The following is a 22305-nucleotide window of genomic DNA, read 5'->3' as shown; positions in this document are numbered from 1 at the left end:
TGTCCTGCAAAGAAAATTTAATCCACAACACTGCCAAGCAATGCTAACCAATTAAATTTGCAATAATCCATCACAAGGCAAACCAACATGCTAATGGCCGACAATAATAATAAAGAGAAAAATAAGGAATTAATCACAATCATAAATAATGGTGGAAAATAAAAATGGAAAATATGAGCAAGTTAAGTATATAAACTACATTATAGAAAATAAAAGAAAATCAAGCACAAACATGAATGTAAATGCATCCACCATATAATAAAATAAGGAAATAAATTAAAAAAGATAGAAAAAATTGAAACACAAAGAAAACACAAAGAAAACATAAATTTGAACTAATATCAAAATAAAATAATGGAAAATGAAATTGGAGGATACTTACTTGACAAACGTAATATCCAAAGCCTTCGAGATGAGAAATAAGAAATAAGAGAGTAAGAGAGGAGAGAATTACTAAAACTAAGGGGAGAATAAAATTTTTAGAGATTTTGAAATGAAGTGGTATATATAGGCAGTGTACGGAACACGCCCGTGTTAACCAACAGGGGCCGTGTTAAGGAACACGGTCCGGATATCGGCCGTGTTGTTTAATAAAACGTACGACTTACCACTTCTAAGAACACGCCCGTGTTTCGGACACGGTCTTGGACACAGGAACGTTTTGTGGACACGGTCGGGCATAAATGCCTATGTTTCCTACTGTAAACGTGTTCATCTTAATTTGATTTTCTTCAATTAGAACACAGACCATGTTAACGAACACGGACCGTGTTAACGAACACGGTCTCGAACACGCCCGTGTTTAACTCCAGAAAATGCAAAAGTTACGATTCCCAGGACTTTCTCACTCTTTCTCAACTGCATAACCAATAAGTCCTCAACTCATACACTCAACATAAATAAAACTTACCAAAAACAAACTGTAAAATCTAATCAAACTAAGTTCACAACGAAAACTAAAGAATTAAAATGAAATTAAAAGAAACAAGCTTCTTTAAAGTCATAAGCCGGACTTTATTCTTTTCTTTGAATCAGAAATGGAGCACTAAATTCACCCGCTCCTCCACATCCAGTGACCCTCCAAGGTAATGCTTCAACCTCTGCCCATTAACCTTGAAATTTCCCTTTTCTGGATGATGCACTTCAACCGCACCATAAGGGAAGACTTGTGTCACTGTAAATGGCCCTCGACCAACGACTCTTCAAACTTTCCCCGGAAATAAACGGAGACGAGAGTTAAATAATAACACACTATCTCCTACGTTAAACTCCTTCCAATTTTTCAATCGCTTGTCATGCCATTGTTTGGTCTTCGCCTTGTAGATTGTTGAATTTTCATAGGCTTGTTGACGCCACTCCTCTAGCTCATTTATCTGCCACTGCCTTTGTCTACCTGCGGTATCCAAATCAAAGTTACATGATTTAAGTGCCCATAATGCTTTATGTTCTAGCTCCACAGGTAAATGACAACCTTTTCCATACACAAGCCTAAAGGGAGTGAACCCTGTAGAAGTCCTATAGGCAGTTCTAAATGCCCATAAAGCATCATCTAGCTTTGTAGTCCAATCTTTCCTGCTGACTCCTACAACCTTCTCTAAAATGCGCTTGAGTCCCCTATTAGTAACCTCTACTTGCCCACTCGTTCGTGGGTGATAAGGTGTGGAGAATTGCTGAGATACTCCATATCTTTTCAGCACTTTCTCAAGTTGAGAATTATAGAAATGGGTTCCCCTATCACTAATTAATGCTCGAGGTGTTCCAAACCTAGAGAATAATCTCTTAAGGAACCTCACAACTACCCTAGCATCATTAGTAGGCAAGGCTTGTGCCCCAGGCCATTTAGAAAAATATTCAACAGCCACCATTATATACTTACATCCATACGAAGAAGGAAAAGGACCCATAAAATTAATGCCCCAAACATCAAAAATTTCCAACACTTGTATACTATGTTGGGGCATTTCATCTCGGGCAGAAATATTACCTGACCGTTGGCATGCATCACAAACCTGGACATAAGCTCGTGCATCCTGGAAGATAGTCGGCCAATAAAAATCAGCATCCATAACCTTCCTGGCCGTATGATTTGCGGCTTGGTGTCCACTAACCGGTCCCTCATGACAATGCTTGAGAATTTGAATGATCTTCTCCCCATATACACACCTCCTGATAATTTGATCTGCACAAATTCTAAACAAGAAGTGGTCGTCCCAAATGTAATACTTCAAGTCAAAGAAGAATTTCTTCACGTCTGGCCATACCCTTTGGGAGTACCCTTGCAGCTAAATAATTTGCATAATCAGAAAATCAAGGAATATCATTTGCCACCTGCATTGAGCATAAGTGCTCATCCGGAAAGAAGTCATCGATCTCTTGCTCATTAAGCTCCTCCAAGTGCAGGTTCTCTAATCGAGAAAGATGGTCTGCTGCAAGATTTTCAGCTCCTTGTTTGTCCTTAATTTCCAAGTCAAATTCCTGTAATAGAAGAACCCAACGAATCAATCTTGGCTTAGAATCATGCTTTGAAAATAAATACCTTAAAGCAGAATGATCCGTGTAAACAATTGTCTTTGACAGCACAAGGTAGGAACGAAATTTGTCAAAAGCGAACACGACAGCTAGGAGCTCCTTCTCTGTGGCTGTATAGTGTTCTTGGGCGTCTGTAAGTGTCTTACTAGCGTAGTAAATAGGTTGGAATTTCTTCTCCTAGAGCTGGCCTAAAACAGCTCCAACTGCAAAATCACTAGCATCGCACATAAGCTCAGGCGTCTCCCAATCGGGGAGAAACCATGATGGGAGCCGTGGTTATTTTTTCCTTTAATAACTCAAAAGCTCTTAAACAATCATCACCAAATTCAAAAGGTATATCTTTTACTAGCAATTGAGTTAAAGGCCTAGCGATCTTAGAAAAGTCCTTAATGAACCTTCTATAAAACCCTGCATGCCCTAAGAAACTTCTAACAGCCCTAACCGAAGTAGGGGGAGGTAGTTTACTTATAACTTCCACTTTAGCTCTATCTACTTTCAACCCTGCATGTGACACTTTATGTCCTAAGACTATACCCTCTTGGACCATAAAATGACTTTTTTCCCAATTCAACACCAAGTTAGCTTCAATACACCTAGCTAACATCCTTTCCAAATTTTTCAAACAATGGGAAAAAGAGTTACCGAATACAGAGAAGTCATCCATGAAGACCTCCATCGACTCCTCTATCATGTCATAGAAAATGGCCATCATACACCGCTGAAAGGTCGCAGGCGCATTACAAAAGCCAAACGGCAGCCTCCTATAGGCAAATGTGCCATAAGGACAAGTGAATGTCGTCTTCTCTTGGTCTTCTGGTGCTATGGGAATCTGAAAATAACCAGAAACACCGTTAAGAAAACAGTAATACTTATGGCCTGAAAGCCTCTCAAGCATTTGATCGATAAAAGGAAGGGGAAAGTGGTCCTTTCGGGTTGCGTCATTCAAGCGTCGGTAGTCTATGCAAACCTGAAAGCCCGTTACCGTTCGTGTAGGGATCAGCTCCTCCTTTTCATTTTTCACCACCGTCATGCCCCTTTTCTTAGGAACCACCTGCACAGAACTCACCCAAGCACTGTCAGAAATAGGGTAAATTAAACCTGCATCAAGAAGTTTAATTACCTCTTTTTTAACCACCTATTTCATATGAGGGTTCAACCGCCTTTGTGGCTCCACCACCGGTTTGAACTCATCCTCCATCAAAATCTTATGAAGGCAGTAACTCGGGTTTATTCCTGGTATGTCAGCCATCTTATACGCAAATGCCTTTGCATACCTTCTCAAAATACACAGCACCATCTCCCTCTCCTCAGGTGTGAGATGAGCGGAAATAATAACCGGTAAGTGCTTTGCTTCATCTAGGTAGGCATATATTAAGTGCGCTGGCAACTCTTTCAATTCAAGAACGGGTGGCTCCTCCAAAGAAGGCTTTAGCTTCTTTACTCCTGACCTGTCAAGATCAACAAAACCATCAGTCTTTTCATCATCAACATCAACAGCTAATAAGTGCTCTAGCTGCTCCAACACTTGTTCATTGGATAAATTGTCCTCATTTTCTTGCATTGCCACTTGCAAAGAATCATCAATCATTATTTCCTGCAATTGAGATTCCACAATATCATTAATAAAATCAATCAAACAGACAGTACCATCATGCTCATATGGGTATCTCAAGGATTTAGTAAAATCAAATGTAATGCTCTCATCATCTACCCTAAGTTCCAGCTTTCCGCTACTAACATCTATCAAAGCTTTAGATGTAGCTAAAAATGGTCTACCTAGGATCAATGGGACATCACTCTCACCATTCATATCCATGACAACAAAATCCACAGGAAATATAAATTTGTTAACTTTAACTAGCATATCTTCTATAATCCCTTTCGGGTACTTAACAGTTCTGTCTGCTAGTTGTATACTCATACTGGTAGGAGTTAGCTTAGAAGTGCTTAGTCCTAACTCCTCAAATAATGAACTAGGCATCAAATTGATGCTAGCTCCCAAATCAGCTAATGCAAGCAATTTCAATTTATCTCCAATCAAACAAGGTATAGTAAAATTCCCTGGGTCGCGTTGTTTGACTGGAATCTTGCTCTGAAACACTGCTGAGCATTCTGCTTTCAAGGTCACCAATCCCAAATCCTCTAACTTCCTCTTGTTGCTTAGGATTTCTTTTAAAAACTTTGCATACTTTGGCATCCGCGAAATAGCTTCAACAAACGGCAAGTTAATCCGCAATTGTTTAAAAAGATCTAAAAATTTACCGAATTGCTGATCAACTTTATCCTGCTTGAGTTTTGCAGGATATGGAATGGGAGGTTGGTATGGCCTCAAGGGAATCTTCTTCGAATCATCCTTCTCTTCAACTGCTCCCTTTTCTTTCTCTTCAGGCTTGTCTTTCTTTTCCGACTCATCCACCTGCACATTAGAATCATTATTAGCGAAAGGCTTAGATGAACTAGTAAGTTCCTTACCTGATCTCAAAGTAATTGCTTTGGCATGCTCCCTTGGATTAGACTGTGTGTTACTTTGAAGCATGCATGGCTGCCTCTCAGCCATCATCCTAGACAACTACCCAATTTGAGTTTCTAAGCTCTGAATTGAAGCTTGTTGATTCCAAACGGTAGTGTCCGTTTATTGAAATCTGTTCTCTGAACTTGCAATGAACTTCATCATCAACTCTTCCAAGTTATGTTTCTTCTCTTAACTACCTCCTGGTTGATGGGGAATAGATTGCATAGGTTGCCGCTGATGCAACCTCTGGTATCCTGGTGGACCTTGGTTATTGGAGTTCCTCCATCCAAAATTAGGATGATTCCTCCACCCTGGGTTGTATGTATTGCTGTAGGGATCATTCTGCTGCCTACCTACATAATCAACATGCTCAACATTAGAAACATTAGTAGGCATAGAAGATGCAAACATACCTCCTGCATTACAATTGGCAGAATGCGCCCACCACGTAATTCACATCCCGGCCGAATCGCTTGGACCGCAGATCCGAAGTTGTTCTATCTTTTTGGAAAGTAGCTCTACTTGTGCTGCCAAGGATGCTGTAGGATCTGCCTCAGCCCAATATACAACGAGCCTTGGACCTCTAGCCCGTGGAATTTGCCACTGATAAGTGTTGGTGGCCATCTCTTTTATCAAATCCTGGGCTTGCTCAGGTGTTTTACTATTAATAGCTCCCCCTACAGCTGCATCTACCATTTGTCTAGTGGTTGTATTCATGCCACTATAGAATGTCTGCACTTGCATCCAGAGAGGAAGACCATGGTGTGGGCAACACCTTAACAAGTCCTTGAAGCGCTCCTAGGCTTCGTACATCGATTCTCCTTCACCCTGCACAAAAGAAGATATGTTATTTCGCATTTGAGCAGTCTTAGCAGGAGGAAAATACTTATTCAAAAACTTTTCAGCCAAAGAAGTCCAGGTAGTGATCATTTTCGGTGGCAAGGACTGCAGCCATCTTTTCGCTCTATCCCTCAAGGAAAAAGGAAACAGCCTCAACCGTATGGCATCATCAGTTGTTCCATTAATCTTAAAGGTATCACATATTTCCAAGAAGTTGGCGATATGCTCGTTCGGATCTTCGCTCGCCAATCCTCCAAATTGCACCGTATTCTAGATCATCTGGATTACATTCGGCTTTATTTCAAAATTATTGGCCGCCACGGGAGGCCTCACTATCCCAGTTTGCGTCCCTGCTAGAGAGGGCCTAGCAAACTCGTACATGGTCCTTTCATTATTACCTCCATTTGCATTGTGGTTCTCCATCTCCCTAGTTTCACGAACAGGAATCTCTGCTTCAATCTCCTCCTCTACTGCCTACATACGCCTCCGTAGCAATCTAAGAGAGCGCTCGGGTTCAGATAAAGGCTCTGTAAGATTAGGATTAGTGCTCCTATTCATAAACTACCTGAGCACAATAAAGAACAACAACACCAACAAACGGGATAAGAACAAAACTATACACATAACATAAATTATGAACAAAAAGAGAAATGACTCGACTAACAAATATTAAAATTTCAATTTAGTTCACAGAAACCGTTCCCTGGCAACGGCGCCAAAAACTTGATGTGTGCTAAGTCAAGCAAGACTATGACCTAAGGCAGTGTACCTATCAGTGGAGTATAGCTAACGGCGAGTACCAAGTGTCGTATTCCCCAAAGAACGTGTGAACCTAAATCTACTCAATCTTTTCTGTTATCTAATCACAGAACGTAAATGGTGTTGATGAATAATTTCTAAATTAAATAATGGCTACTCTAATTGTTGTCGAACTACGTATACTAGGGAATGATTAATTCAAGTAAAAGAATAACCCTTTGGGAATTCTTCTCTCTAAGGAATGGAAACTAAGGGTGGAATTGATTGATTGAATCCAATTTCCGTGGGAAAGTCTCTACACAATTAATGCCTTTCTCAAGGACATTAACATCTTAACTTAGATTAATTAGGTTGAAATCTCTTCTTAACTCTAATTACCCAAATTAGCATTATGTACCATTTAACACTATTGAGAGTTGTTAATTCTCAATCCGGTAGAACGAAAACCCTATCTCTAGGTGAATTCAATTCTAGGTTGCAAAGGACAATCCAAACCTAAACATCTTTCTCAAGATCATTCAAATTTCAAAAATCATTCAACAAGATATGAAGAACAAATCAATAAATACTTCCATTGCAAACTAATATTGACAATCAATACATTCAATTCAAAATTGAAGTACAAAAATCCCTAGATAAAGAACCCTAATGGGTTAATAAGCTTAGCTAATCATGTTCATAATCACAACCAATAAGAATTCAATTACAAAAAAATGAGTAAAGGTAGAGGAACCCGAATACACCCTTGGACGAGAGTGAATGTACTCCAATTCCTCGTGCCCAATTTTGGATCGATTCTTGTTCCTCTTACTCGGATTGAAACCAATCGACAATCCTCGCCAATCTTTGATCTTCGAAGAGAATCCAAGTGAAACCTTGATCCAAGTCTCCTTTTCTCGCCTAACTCGAAAACCCTTAGACAGGGAAAAAGATGAGTTTTGGACGTTCTAACCCTAGCTGCCTTCCTTTCTTTCCTCTCTTCGTTCTTTTAATTAATACCCCATGTCGCCTCAAACACGGCTGTATCCCTGGCCGTGTTAAGGACACAGGCTGGTGTTCCTAGCCGTGTTACTCTCTGTGGTCGTGCTCCATAAGATCTACTTCTTCTTTGATGTCCAACATGGTCGTGTTTGGTCCCGTGTTGGTAACACGGCCTGTGTTTGTGACCGTGTTGAGAACACGGCCAGTGTTGAGACCAACACGGCCATGTTCAGCTTCCTCATGCTCGTACTTAGCTCGTTTCGGCAGCTTTGACGTCCAATTATGCTCTAATTCTTTCCTTTTTCATTCTTTGACTTCTTTTGGACCTAATGCACACAAACATATGCATAGGGTGAGTGTTGGTACCAATTCACATCCAAATATCCATAAAATCGATCTTAAAAACCCTATTTAGATGTGTGTATTTTACGCACATCATAGGCCAAATGTCATTATAGCTTTCAGAAGCATCACAACAAGTCAAATTGTGCCCCAAGGTGGGAAATTTCAACCTAAGTACCTGAAATGAAAAATTACCAAATCAGTCCGAAGCGGCGAAATTATTTCCTAGAATGGAAATTAGCTAGAGAGTCCTAAACAAGCAAAGTCACAACAAGTGTCTGTAATTACTAATTCAACGAGCGTAGCTCCCAATTTTAACGGGCGTAGTTTCCCAGAATGCAGGCGAAGTCCTCAAACCCTAGTGGAGTGAAATTGATATTTCCTTAGTGGAGTGAAGTCCTAAACAAGCAAAGTCCTCAACCCGAGCAGGTGTGTTCCCATATGAGTCATCAATTAAATTTCGAGCTTACAAAGCGTGGCTCATACAGCTCAGATGTCCTTTTGTCGCATCTTTGATGTCTAAGATTTGTCTCAAATTATTTTACGCATTTGCATATTTATAAATTTCAACAAATCGGGGACAGTTGTCAGCACCCATTTTCTGAATATAGATATCGAGAGAAAAATGGAAAACCCTATATGATGAGAGTTACTACTTTCTCATGTCTTGAGAGGTGAAGGACAGATAAATCTGAGGCCGGGGTCAAAGTTAATCTGGTTGGAATTAGCTTTTTGAAATCAATTTGGACCTAATTGTCAAAAAAAATTAAATTTGGGAGTGAAAAATGCCAGTTTTTACAAAATCAGAGACTAAATCACAAAAAAACTAGAACTTTTTCTCTAGAGCCAATAGGCTCTATATAGTGAAAATTAGCTCTTGACTCCCTAATGTCATTTTCATGGAAGGTTTAATGTCTAAATACAGTTTCTAGAAGGTTTCCTTAGGATAACTACTGTTTCATCGATAATTACTTTAATTTTAAATAAATAATTGAGATGCTTGTTGATAAATTTCTAAGATTTATCTCTTTCTCTAGGATTTCCTCTGAAACCCTATCTCTATAAATAGTAAGAGGAGTTTAGGGTTTCATGGAGGAGACAAGAATTAATTTTTGATCAAGACTAATATTTAGAGCAGAGAAACACTTAGAGAGAAAGAAAGGAGAGAAAATCAAGAGAGAACAGAAGAAATTGCATTGTTGTTCATAATCAGATTTCAAAGACTCAAGCCACTAAGAAAGAAGGATTTTAGAAAACTGGCCACTTAAGAAAGAACACTTTTGGAAACTCTTAAGGATTTTAGAAAACTGGCCACTTAAGCAAGAACACTTTTGGAAACTCTTTTTTAATCGATAGAAGATTTTCCCACGTCAGATTCAACTCTAGATTCCTACCTAGTTTTTGATTCAACTACTTCTTCATCACCCGAGACACGCAGATCCAATATACACGGTGACAATGCAAATCCACTTAATTTCTTTGTTCTTTTTTTATCTTTTTTATTTTATATTATTATTTCTTATAAACATGATTAGGGTTTTTATCTTTGATCAGTATGATTAGATTAGGGTTTTAGAATATGCAGGTTAATAGGATTTTAAATCTAATAATAAGAACTAGATTTCTTTCTTAGATCTGATATTTTGCTGATTAAGGTTTTAGATTTACTTAAAAACATGATTATAAAATTAATATTTAGTTTTTGTATTATAATTTGGTAATTAAGACTAAATTAAGCTATGATTCTTTGCTTTAATAACTATTGCTAGTTTATAGGATTTTAGGGTTTCTAGCAATCTAGGGTTTTCTTAGCTTCCATACTTTATTTTGTTAATGTTTTAGCTACTTTGTCTCATTTTAATTTTGTTAAAACATCTGTGCATATGAAAATCATCTTTGGAGTGTGGGTTTGGTCTGTCAAATAAGGAAGAATTGAAGGACAATTGTTCGAAGTGCCCCTTGGACTCTAGAGCCGATCGACTAACTATAGAGCCAATTGGCTCTATACTCAGCTGATCAGCTCTTCATACACAACCAATCGGCTAACCATACTAGCCCTAATTGTTTTTTGCTTTCTGGCAGTTTTTAATGTATTCTTGGCCCCTGTTCAGTTTTAGACTTTTCTAGTTCTGTAATCGTAGTTGTAGGCGGGTTGTAATAACTAGAGTCACTTTTTCTGCTTTATTTCCTTTATTATTATTTTATTGTTTATTGCATGTTAACCCAATACTTGATTATATGATTGGTTAATTAAGAATGGGCCATCTAGACTCACAGCTGAAAACTGATCCAACATGACTTTGATAGTTTAATAGGTTAATCCACTTTAATTAGGCCTAAGCCTTAAAATTTGATTAGACTAGTTGGTTTTCACATATTTAGTTAATTTTTAAACTTAGTTAAGGTTAAAATCACAATGAATGGGCCTTCTCATATTAAGTAGTCCAATAGGCTTAAATGCCGAAATCCAAGAATATAATATGTGATTGGGCCTCATGCATAATTAATTAGTAAATCAAATTAGTAACTTTAAATAACGGTTGTGCTTGAATAAAATAGGCTAGATTTAGGGTATTGCGTGTTGCTTTGATATGCTTGTGTATAAAATGCTTGCATCTATAGGGAATATTTTATTAAATAGTAAATTTAAAGACTAATATACACAAATAAGGAAGTTGGCTTTCGGATATATCTTTGGACTCTATGGCTAAGCTTTCATATGGAATTTGAGTAAAACCACTCATTAGGAAAAGTGTCCCAGTGATTACTTGGGAGACAACTTCCATCTCCTCGCTAGTCTCAATGATTAGTTAGCATGTTCCCGATTAAGATGAAAAGCATTACAGTGCTGTAGTCGCTAAAAACACTTGGGTGCACGCACGAAACTGCCGCCCACAACCATAAATATACCCTTCTTACGGGGTTGTTTTCTCATATTCATAAATATATCCTTTTTTATGGGGTTGTTTTCATACTCACAATTATACCCCTTGTACGCGGTTGTTTTCTTATATTCATAAATATACTATTTTTACGGAGTTGTTATCTTACACTCACAATTATACCACTCTTACAGGGTTGTTCTCTAATATTGATAAATATACCCCTCTTACATAGTTGTTTTCTCATATTAAAAAATATATTCCTTTTACGGGGTTGTTTTCTAATACTCACAAATATACCTGTCTTACGGAGTTGTTTCTCATACCCATAAATATACCCCTTTGACGAGGTTGGTTTCTCAGACTCACAAATATACCCCTCGTACGGGGTTGTTTTCTAATATTTACAACTATACCACTCTTACGAGATTGTTATATCATATTAACAAATATACCACTTTTACGGGAGTGTTTTCTTATACTAATAAATATCTCTTACATGGTTGTTTTCTCATATTCATAAATATACCCCTTTTACGAGGTTGCTTTCTCATACTTCCAATTATACCCCTTGTACAAGTTTTTTTTTCATATTCACAAATATACCCTTTTTATGGGGTTGTTATTTCACACTCACAATTATATCCCTCATACGAGATTATTTTCTAATATTTACAATTATCCTGCTCTTACAGGTTTATTTTCTCATGTTAAAAAATATACCCTTTTTACTAGTTTGTTTTCTCATACTCACAAATATATCCCTCTTATGACATTGTTTTCTCACTCATAAATATACCCCTTTTACGAGGTTGTTTTCTCATACTCACAAATATTTCCTTATTAAGATTGTTTTCTAAGATTTGCAAATATACCCCTTTTACGGAATTATTTTCTCATACTAAAAAATATACCCCTCTTACGGGGTTGTTTTCTCATATTCATAGATATATCCTTTTTACGGGGTTACTTTCTCATACTCACAAATATAAACCTATTGTGGGTTATTTTCTCATATTTTACAAATATACTACTCTTGCGGGGTTATTTTCTCATATTAAAAGATATACACCTTTTACGGATTTTTTTTCTCATACTCACAAATGTAAGGCTCTCACGGAGTTGTTATCTTATACTTATATATATATACCCCTTTGACGGGGTTGTTTTCTCATACTAAAAAATATATTCCTCTTACAAGGTTATTTTGTATTATTTACAAATATACCCCTCTTACGGGGTTGTTTTGTCATATTTAAAAATATACACCTTTTACGTGGTTGTTTTCTAATGTCACAAATGTGCCCCTCTCACGTGGTTGTTTTCTCATACTTAGATATATACCCCTTTCACGAACTTGTTTTATTAAACTCATAAAATGTACCCCTCTCACGTGGTTGTTTTCATAAATATACCACTCTTACAGGATTGTTTTCTCATACTCACAAATATACCCCTGTCACATGGTTATTTTCTAATATTTACAAATATAAACCTCTTATGGGGATGTTTTCGCAGGTTTAGAAAGATACCTCTTTTACGGGGTTACTTTCACATACCCATAAATATACCCTTCTTATGGAGTTGTTTTCTCATACTCATAAATATACCCCTATTACCGGGTTATTTTCTCACACTCATAAACAAACTCCTCTCCCGGGATTGTTTTCTAATATTTATAAATATATCTCTCTTAGGGGGTTGTTTTCTCATATTAAAATATATACCCATTTTTCGAGGTTGTTTTCTCGTAATCACAAACATAGCCTTTTACAGCATTGTTTTCTCATACTCATAAATGTACCCCACTTACGGAGTTATTTTTTTTATTCACAGATATACCCCTTTTACAGGGTTGTTTTCTCATACTTATAAATACACCACTATTACGGGGTTGTTTTCTAAAATTTACAAATATACCCCTCTTAGGGGTTGTTTTTGCATATTAACTAAGATACCCCTTTTACGGGGTTGTTTTCTCATATTCATAAATATACACCTCCTACGAGTTTGTTTTCTCATATTCATAAATATACTCATTTTATGGGGTTGATATCTCATAGTCATAAATATACCCCTCGTATGGGGTTGTTTTCTTGTATTCATAAATATACCCTTTCTACGGGGTTGGTTTCTCATACTCATAAATATACCCCTCTTACGGGATTATTTACTATTATCTACAAATATATCCCTCTTACGGGGTTGTTTGCTCGTATTAAAAAATATACACCTTATACGGGGTTGTTTCCTTAAATTCATAAATATATCCCTTTTAGGCTGTTGTTTTCTCATACTCACAAACGTACCCTTGCTCCGGGGTTATTTTCTAATATTTACAAATATATCACTCTCATATTGGTTATTTTCTCATATTAACAAATATACCCATTTACAAGGTTGTCTTCTCATACTCATAAATGTAAACCCACTTACGGGGTTGTTTTCTTATATTGACAAATATACCCCTTTTACGGGTTATTTTTTTATACTCATAAATATACCCCTGTTATGAGGTTGTGTTACTGACACTTACAAATATCTCCACTTCCTACTTTCGCTCACCTTCCTTACTCAAACCTTATAAACGTGCTTTTCCTTCATTGGATATGTTTCACTTTTGCATATTTTTCTCCTTGGCTGACACTTGTATTCCTTTCTTTCGACTTCTCAAGAATGCGTTTCAAGCTTTCAGAAAATTTTGTAACTGCTTTCCACCTTCCACCTTCCTACTTCCTCATTTATCACATATTAATAATCGTTAAGGATTATTAAACAAACTCCCGGCTAGTGGGTCAAGAATTTAAATATAGGTCAGGAATCTATATATGGGCCAAATCCATGGGCTTTAAGATTCAAATCAACATCAAAGGGCTTTCTTTATGGATCTGACTAAATTTAATGGGCTTGGTTCAGTGCTAAATTTGGTTATTCTCTCCACTTCCTACTTTCGCTCAACTTCTTTATTCATATATTATAAACGTGCTTTTTCTTTATTGGATATGCTTCAATTTCACATGTTTCTCTTTTTGGCTAACACTTGTTTTCTTCCTTCCCACTTCTTAAGAATGTGCTTCAAACTTCCAAAAGATTTTATAACTGTTTTCCACCTCCCTGCTTCCTCATTTATCATATATCAATAATCTTTAAGGATTATTAAACAAACTCCTGACCAGTGAGTCAAAAATTTACACCTGGGTTAGGAATCCGGATATGGAAAAAAATATATGGATTTCAGGATTCGGATCAATATCAAATGGGCTTTCTCTGTGGGTCTAACCAAATTTAATGAGTTTGGTTAGTGCTAAATTTAGATATAAATAATTATCCTTCGTGTATAATAAAGTTGAAAGCCTTATCTATTCTTTAGGATCTAGAGAATATTTTAAAATATTTTATGCAGAGAGCTCTAAGTCAAATGGATACTTAGAGATCCAGTTCCCCAAGTTGGAATGTTCTTAGAGATTTAGTAAACTTTTTCTATCAGAATCCTAAATTGACATTTTCTTAAGGCACTTAAGTTTTCAATTCCAAAGATGATTTTTACTTTGATCTCCAAAATAAAAAATTTATAGATCACAAAGTAAAAATCAATTATTCATATATAATTTTTTCAGTGCGTCCAAAGCAAATAATTCTTATATACATAGGCTATATCCTAAATATTTTCTTCTAGCAATTCAAACTTAATTACTTACATATACCCAAAAAAATGCACTGAAAAAGTTAAAAATTTATGGGTAAAAAATTGTACTTCTTTCGGGACGTCTTCTTTGATAATACCTGGAACTCTTTTTTAGGCGAGGGATATACTTCTCAGTACCAAGGACATGTCTTTACACAAATAGTCCCACAAGTCAGTAAAAGAATCACATCTAGAGCTAAGGAGTTGGATTTGAACCGAACCAATCAGTTTTTGGTTTAGTTTAGCAAGACCACTGAGAGGAGAACAATTTGAGGTTGGCGTTAATGCTTGATCGAAGGACTGAGGTGGAGCGCTAGCGTCAGGCGAATGAAAGATGTCGAGCAGCAAGGAGGCGACGTCATGCAGGTGAGTGGCAGCAGCTCCAATTGAAGGCACATAGTGGTTGTCTCCTTTGAAGGCACACAGTGGTTGGCTCTCCCTTGAAGGTGGCGAAGTCCGCGATAGCCTGGAGAGAGGATTGCTGGCGACGCAAGGTGGTTGTAGTGGGTTGTTGCCGGTGGAAAGAAGAAGGGAAGGAGAGAGAAATCGACGATGATGAAGAAAAAGGTGAAAAACATAAAATATTAGGTATTTTATGATGAGGAAAAAGGATTTTGAGGTGTATTGGTGACTTTAAATGGGTTTTTGTTAGCAAAATCAAGAAAGGAACAAAGGTTTAGAGAAGGAAGATCAAAAGATAAGGTTTTAGAATCCAACTAGAAAATGAAAAGCTAAAAATTAAAGTTGTTTGGGGCTCTTGGAATTGTTTAGTTCATTTGGTTATTTCTGTTCTTTATAGTTCTTATTCGGATTCATCTTCCCTTATTTTCATTATTGATGATTGTCAAATCCTCACAAAGAATCTAAGTATTTATTCTTCTCATTTTATGTCTAAGTCAGTAACTCCAATTGTTAACGGATATATTATTGATATTTGTAAAAAAGGTTTAATTGATCCATTTTATAAATATTAAAAATGCAAGTAAATTTAGAGAATTTAATTGTAATTTATAATCTAGAGTTTATCCATATTTTTTTCTTAGACATTTTAGTTAGGAACGACCAGTAGTCACTAACTTACAGTTGAGGATAATAATGCCATTTACACAAATAAAAGAAGTCAACACTTGTTGAGATATTGATTTTTTCTTTTCTTCTGCAGGCATAAGAAGTCTTGAATAGAATTCCAGTGGGCCACTTGGATAATTATAGATGCTTGATCTATCAAACCAAACTATTTGCATTGATTATTCAGTTTAATCAGCCAAAAGTACATTTTGAATCGGTCAATTGAAGCAAATCCAATGTAATAAGACGACACTTCAATTAACATTCACATTCACAAAACATAAAATTTTGATTGCTCTATTTTCCCTTTTCTAAGTACACAAACAACAGAAAACAAATAATGATTATACTGGCTTGGTTGTGCCTTCTGTTACTGAGTCAGTCTTAGCAGATTCATTAGATACTCTCTCTTCAATCTTATGATCATCCTTGACTGCCAGCATGACTAGAACAATAAGTAATGGGTAACTCACTGTAGTGAGTGACCAATTTACAATCAACTGGGAAAGCAATGGCACTTTGTGTGTATCAACTTGCCAAGCAATAGCAGCCCCTGCACTTTGCACCCCCTTGTAGAATCCAACATACCTGCGATTTAACCATACAAAGTGAAATTCTCAAAAATTTCTATGATATACATAATCCTGCACTTAATTTCATCGATGTCATTGAATATATAATCCTATAAAAATCATATCGAGATAAAGTCAAGCTCAGTAGATAAAATTAGTGATCACAAATGACATCAATCCAGCATAGAGATGTATATCACCTGCTAAGGATCTCTGAATCATCAGCTAAGGCTCCAATGACCCAATAGACCGAGCTTTGGAACATGGCATCCAGCAACCCATAACTGAAGTAAAGAACGAAAGGACCACCAAAATCAGAGCCAGAGTCCTTAAAGTCCAACTTTGGTGGAAGATTATTATGGGAGTATCTGAGCTGGTTAGCGAGTCCACCTCCCCAGATAGCAGTACCGAGCACAGCAACTATCCCAATTCCAACAAATCCTCTCATCTTTCTACTCTTGAAACTGAAATCCAATACCCATCCAATTCCAACAGAACCCAACATCTGTGCTCCCCAATAGAAAACATTATTCAGCCCTCTTGTCCTCAGATTGAAAAGCACCCCATTCACATTATTAAATTGGTAGCTGTAAAAGAAGTTGCTGGCCCAAGCAGCAGGAACTATTAAAAGCATCTTCCAGTTGAGAAACAACTTCACAATCTCAGTAGCCTCAGTTGACACCTTAGAGTACTTAATATTAGAACAGTGCGTACCGTCGTCTCGAACAACCTGGCTCGGTGGCAAAATGGCTAGAGAAAGAAGTGTACCAGCGGCCATAAAGCACATGAAACCAATATAAGTAGCATCATTAACAGAAGCAGCCTCGCTTCTGTGATAATTAAGAAAGAAAGGAATGAGTCCACCAATAACACCACCCATGTTAAATATACTCCAAAAAATAGAAATGTAAGTGCCTTTGCGATGTGGAGGCGGATAAGAGGTCATAATTGCTCCCTCTCCAGCCCATAGCAGCCCAGCTCCAACGCCAAGAATTCCACCAGCAACAATAGCAAAAGTTTGGTGCTGGTAATGGTTGTAGTAAAGGAAAGAACCAGCGTATAAGACATAAGTGCTGCAACCAGCGGCGAGGGTTAAACGGGGACCCAAGATGTTATAGATGCCACCACCCAGAACGCCGAAAATGGCGAAGGTCGTGTAGAGTGCGGTGTTAGCGTTGTTGGCGGCAGTTGGGTCTACTTGGCCACCTCCTCCCATACCAGAGAGGGCATTGAACATTCCGGGACAGCAAAAACATACCAACCCAATAAGGCTAACCTGTACTAAAGGTGAATTGTACCTTAAAATTGATTTGTTTGGCAATTTTGTGCCCGATTCTTGATCTCCATCAAAACCCATTTAATTACTATAATTATTATCACTGAATCAGTTCTGAATGATCAGTGGCAGGTAAACGGATCGAGAGAATTTTGGGATCTGGGGAATTGGTAATATTGAGACTTGCGAGGAGACAATTGGGACACGACGGGATTTTGTAGGGGCTTTCTGTTGGGTTTTTGTAAGGTTTTATGGACAATTAGGGGATTAAAAGACACGCGACACAGACTTGCATCTTGTTGCAAGTACAACTAGCATGCCTAGTAAGCCGGAAATAATTATGTTAGAATTTGCAGTCCCAACTGTCCTTTTAGAGGAAATTTGCGGGCCTATTTTGTACGTGTATATTCATTTTGTTTTATTAAGTCTATATTTTTTTAATTATAATATATGATTAGTATATATTAGTAACGAATGATTTTTAAGTGGGCTGTTATGAATTTCACACATTTTTCTTAGTTTTCACTTTATGAAAAATTAACCCTTCAAGATGGAGGGCTCTCGAGCTCAGGATCTCTACCTCCAAGAACAAGAGCCTTTCCCAACTCTGTTAAGCTTGGATTAGTTTATTAAGTTTATATTTATATTTGATATTGCAGATTTGTCATATTAGTTAGTATTTTATTTTTATTTTATATTAATTTAATTAAATTATTTAAGCGATACCGTAGATTTAAATTTAAATTTAATTTATTATTATATCTTTCTAGATATATTAACAAATAAGAGTTTTATAAAAACCATTGGCTACTATTTCAATTGCTTTACAATAATAAAAATATTGTAAAAATATAAACGCTTCCTAATTTAGTATTTTTTGGCTCACACCCAATCTCACCATTTGTGTTTTGGGGCTAACAGACAACCTTATAAAAGACCTAGGCTAACTCTTAAAACCAAATGCAAGTGTTTTCACTAACACTCATAAGAGTAATTAAAGCTCTTACAATAACAAAAATAACTCTTTGTTTACAAGAATTGAATACAAGAAGATTAAAATATGAAACTAAATAAATTTATACACAAGAAGGTTGTTGATCAACCATTAAAGATTTTTTATCGTGGTATTTATACCTTTGAAATATCAAAGAGCCATTACTTATATATTAGCCACCATTTCTCCTTTCTTGCTTTTACACAATGCATTAAATGCATTGTCGATATGAGAATTGCGGTCGCGCTTCTTACTTCGTAGTCGCAATTCTTGAACTTCCTCCAAGGCTAGTATGATGTATCAACTATTCATTAGGTACTTTAAAATAAGCGCTTTTTAACAGTCCTGGAGATGTGTGAAAATCGTGGCCACACCTTATGTATATCGATCGCGATTTTAAGCAACAAAAAGTCCAAAACCTACCACCTCCAAAGAGTTACTTTTCGTGATCACGATTTTGTCCAAAGCTCTCTACATTGAGATGGCCTCTTTTTGTAATTGCTCTTAGGGTTCTGTGGTGGCAAAATGAGCTTTGTTGAACACCTTTAAAGATGTTTTGAAATGTGCGATCACACCGAGGAATTCCTAATCATGATTTAGAGAATTATGATTTTTGCTTAGTGCATAATTTCAATCTTTAACTAAGATATTGTCTTATTAAAACAAAATTAAATGAAAGATTAGTAATGCTCAATTTGAGAGTCAAAATTAAAATTAGAGATTTTAACCTAATTAAAATATCTAGGTTAATAATTTTCCCTTTTGGGATTTTTACAATCAAATTGAGTTAGAAAGACAAAAGATCAACAAAAGTAAAACCAAGAAATTCATGCACATCAAAATAAAAGATAAGTCCCCCTCAAATTATGCCTTAGTTATTAAATAACTCCCCCTTAATAAGTGCTAAAAGCACTTATGTTTATACTTTATTTGATTTCGATTTTCACCGTCCAATTGAGTTTTATATGTTTATTCAATATGCTTTTTCAGTTCTTTTAGGTAATTTAAAGATAATTCATATGAAGAAGTAAAAAGGAAGAAAAAAATCTAAGAAAAAGAGTGAAAAGAGCAAAGAAGGACAAGTCATAGTGATGGCACAAGAGCACTAGGAAAGCCAACTTCGTCATGCCAAATTAAGGATCTCAAGCTAAAAAAGGTAGAATCAACAACAAGCTGACACGGGAAGCCTACACCTTTGTGTACTCTTCCCCTGTGGATCATATGCACGTTTTGCCTATTCTTGCACTACTTTACACGGGGATATGCCTATTCATATATGGTCCCCGTGTGCCGCCCGTGTTACCTAGACAAGAATCCATGTTTTAACTTATCTCACATGACACGGTTGTGTACTCTTCGCGTGTGGCCGCCATGTCACCCTATGTTTCCTTTACTATTTAAGGTTTTTTAAGTTTTATTTTAGGAGTTTGACTTTTTATATACATTTTAAAGAGAGAAATAACTTAGAGAATTTTCTTTAAAGAGATTTAAGGTTTTTGAATAAAACTTTAAAGGATGTAACATAAAACCTACAGATTTTCTTCAAGGTTTGAAGATTAAAGTGGAGCCTATCTTTTCAACCATGAATAGTTTGAGAACTTCTTTCCCTTTTTCTTCTCTCTTTACTTCAATATGTAGGAACTAATCTTTTGGCTATTTGGGTGTTAATGAACCATAATTTATTTTGTATAGATTCAATCATTCTTTATGTGATTCAGTCTTTACTGGTTAGTTGTCTTATTTCTATGAGTTCTTACTATTCATTTCAATTGATAAGTCGATATATTAATTGGTTATTATTTTTATAAAATTAACTAGAGATAACTTTTTATGAATTGTTCATTCTTAGAAATAAAGAATTGATTGGGATTGTACAAATAGATCTACAAGATTCTTTGACATAATAATTTCTTAAACTTAATGCATGACCTAAGTGAGTTGGCGAGAGAAGAGATTCTTTGCTCTCCTCTTGAGAATTAAGGGTTTAGTAATGAGAAAGGCTTTAACCTAGACTAAAGGAATTTTAATTCAACTCTTTAGTTTGATCTAAATGTTAATTGATTCATGAAATGCATAAATAATTTAGGGGTGTCAACACCCATTTTTCAGATTTAGATATCAAGGGAATTACAGAAACCCGATGAAAGTTACTACCCAAAAAGGTTGAGGATGGGTGAAATCTAACTAAGGTTATGAGTAATTGAATCAAAATTGCTTTCTAAAATCAATTTGGACCTAATTGATAGAAAAAATTAAGTTTGAGGGGCGAATCGACAGTTTTTATAAGTTTAGGGACTAAATCGTAAAACTTTAGAACTTTTGCCCCTTGAGCCAATCAGCTCTATGTACACCCGAATCGGCTATATAGAGAGCCGATGGGCTCTATACAGTCCCAGTTGGCCTATTTTTTGAAATTTGATGTCGTTTCGTGCATTTTTTGACTTAAAGTATCAAAATTGGTGAAAAAGGCTTCTAGAAGCTAATTATTGATAATCACTGGAAATTAAAAAGATTTTATTTATTGATAATTATTTAAAATTTAAGAGATATGATTTAATTTATTGGATATAACTTAAACTTAAAAGGTTTAATCATCGGATAAGTGAAATAATCGATACTTTTAAAATTTAAATGTATTAAGATTACCTGCCTCTCTAGAGTTTCCTAAAAACCCTATTATTATAAATAGAATATGATGTCCTAGGTCTAGGGTAGCTACACTTACATTATTAGAGACTATGATAACTATTTAGCAGGGAGTTTAGGTAATTAAGAAAAAAAGTCACTAAAGAAAGAGCTCCAAATTAGGAAACTTCTTTTAGAACGACAAAGACTTTTCCCTTCACCAATAAAAGAAACATTTAATCAACCAGCACTGGATTCTCATCCGTTCTTTGATTCCACCACCTCATTATCTCTGAAGGCTTGAAGATTAGCGCAATATGGTGACAACCTTAGGGTGTCCCGAGTCCAGCATCATCAACATTTTCTTCTTCTTCTCTTTTCTTTAATATTTCTTCAATTTTATAGTTTTAGAAATATGATTAGTCTGATTTTAATTGCTTTCTACGATTTATATTATTAGAGTTAGGTTTTTTAATAGGTCAACATGCTTCTACCATGATTATATATGTTGGATTATGATAACATAATCTGTGCTGGATTTTAAATATGATAAAATGCTTTCTATTGGATTTTGGGATATGATGATATAATTGATTAGGGTGACATGTTAGGTTTATGTTTTTCTTTTATTATATGACTGCATCTATTTTCTAAGATTATATGTTTAAATTTAGATATGCCATGTGAAGTCTCTGTTAGTTCATCCTCTTTTCATGTTTTCATTATTTTTATGTTTCGTGGTCCTATTTAATTTGCTTTTACATCTTTTATTTCATACTTTTCGAGTATTAATCATACTTTATGTCTTTTGTGCATGTGATTTGGATTCTCGGCGTTGGAGGATTGAAAAACTGTGCAAAAATCAACCTGAGAAGAGTGCAGAGTTGATCGACTCAATGCTAAACCGACCAGCTTAGTGACGTCACCAATCGATTGTTCACCCAAACTTGATCTAATTTTAGATTTTGTCCTTTTTGGTAGTTTCTATACTCTGTAACTTAGTATTAGTTGTTTCTCTTTGATTTCTTTAGTTGTAGGAGGGTTGTAATAGTTAGATTTGATTTCCTGCATTTTATTTTTGCTTTATTTTGTATGTATGCCAAATTTTTGCTATCTGATTGCCTAACTAAAAATGGACATAGAGACATTAGACCTTATAATTAGACATGGCATGAAAATTATAACCCATTAGGTTAAAAAGATAGTAAATTGGGCTTAAACTAAAATCCATAGACTTAGT

The 22305-nt window shown here is 35.9% G+C and overlaps 1 protein-coding gene and 1 non-coding gene across 2 annotated transcripts; one reads left to right on the top strand and one right to left on the bottom strand.

The window, feature by feature from the left end:
- The first annotated feature begins 5795 nt into the window (after positions 1-5795).
- Positions 5796-5901, top strand: LOC112534195. The gene has a single exon (XR_003078500.1). It is a non-coding gene; the product is annotated as a small nucleolar RNA R71 (small nucleolar RNA).
- A 9851-nt stretch (positions 5902-15752) lies between these two features.
- LOC8278629 (UNC93-like protein 1) lies at positions 15753-17785 on the bottom strand. Its single transcript, XM_002515563.4, has 2 exons — positions 16371-17785; positions 15753-16186 (listed from the first exon to the last, which is right to left on the bottom strand). The coding sequence occupies exons 1-2, from the start codon at positions 17525-17527 to the stop codon at positions 15943-15945; spliced, it is 1401 nt and encodes a 466-aa protein (XP_002515609.2). The 5' UTR covers positions 17528-17785; the 3' UTR covers positions 15753-15942.
- Between the last annotated feature and the right edge of the window lie 4520 nt (positions 17786-22305).

This window comes from Ricinus communis, chromosome 1, assembly GCF_019578655.1.
Source record: "Ricinus communis isolate WT05 ecotype wild-type chromosome 1, ASM1957865v1, whole genome shotgun sequence".
NCBI classification, from domain to species: domain Eukaryota; kingdom Viridiplantae; phylum Streptophyta; class Magnoliopsida; order Malpighiales; family Euphorbiaceae; genus Ricinus; species Ricinus communis.
Note: the sequence above shows the minus strand (reverse complement) of the source record. Positions and strands in the feature narration are given on the sequence as shown.

Bases quoted from the DNA above. Each gene is read 5' to 3' on its own strand.
- LOC8278629 (XM_002515563.4), bottom strand. From the start codon at position 17,527: ATGGGTTTTGATGGAGATCAAGAATCGGGCACAAAATTGCCAAACAAA. The intron at 16,187-16,370 runs GTGATATACATC...GTTAAATCGCAG, and splicing joins GATTCAGAGATCCTTAGCAG to GTATGTTGGATTCTACAAGG.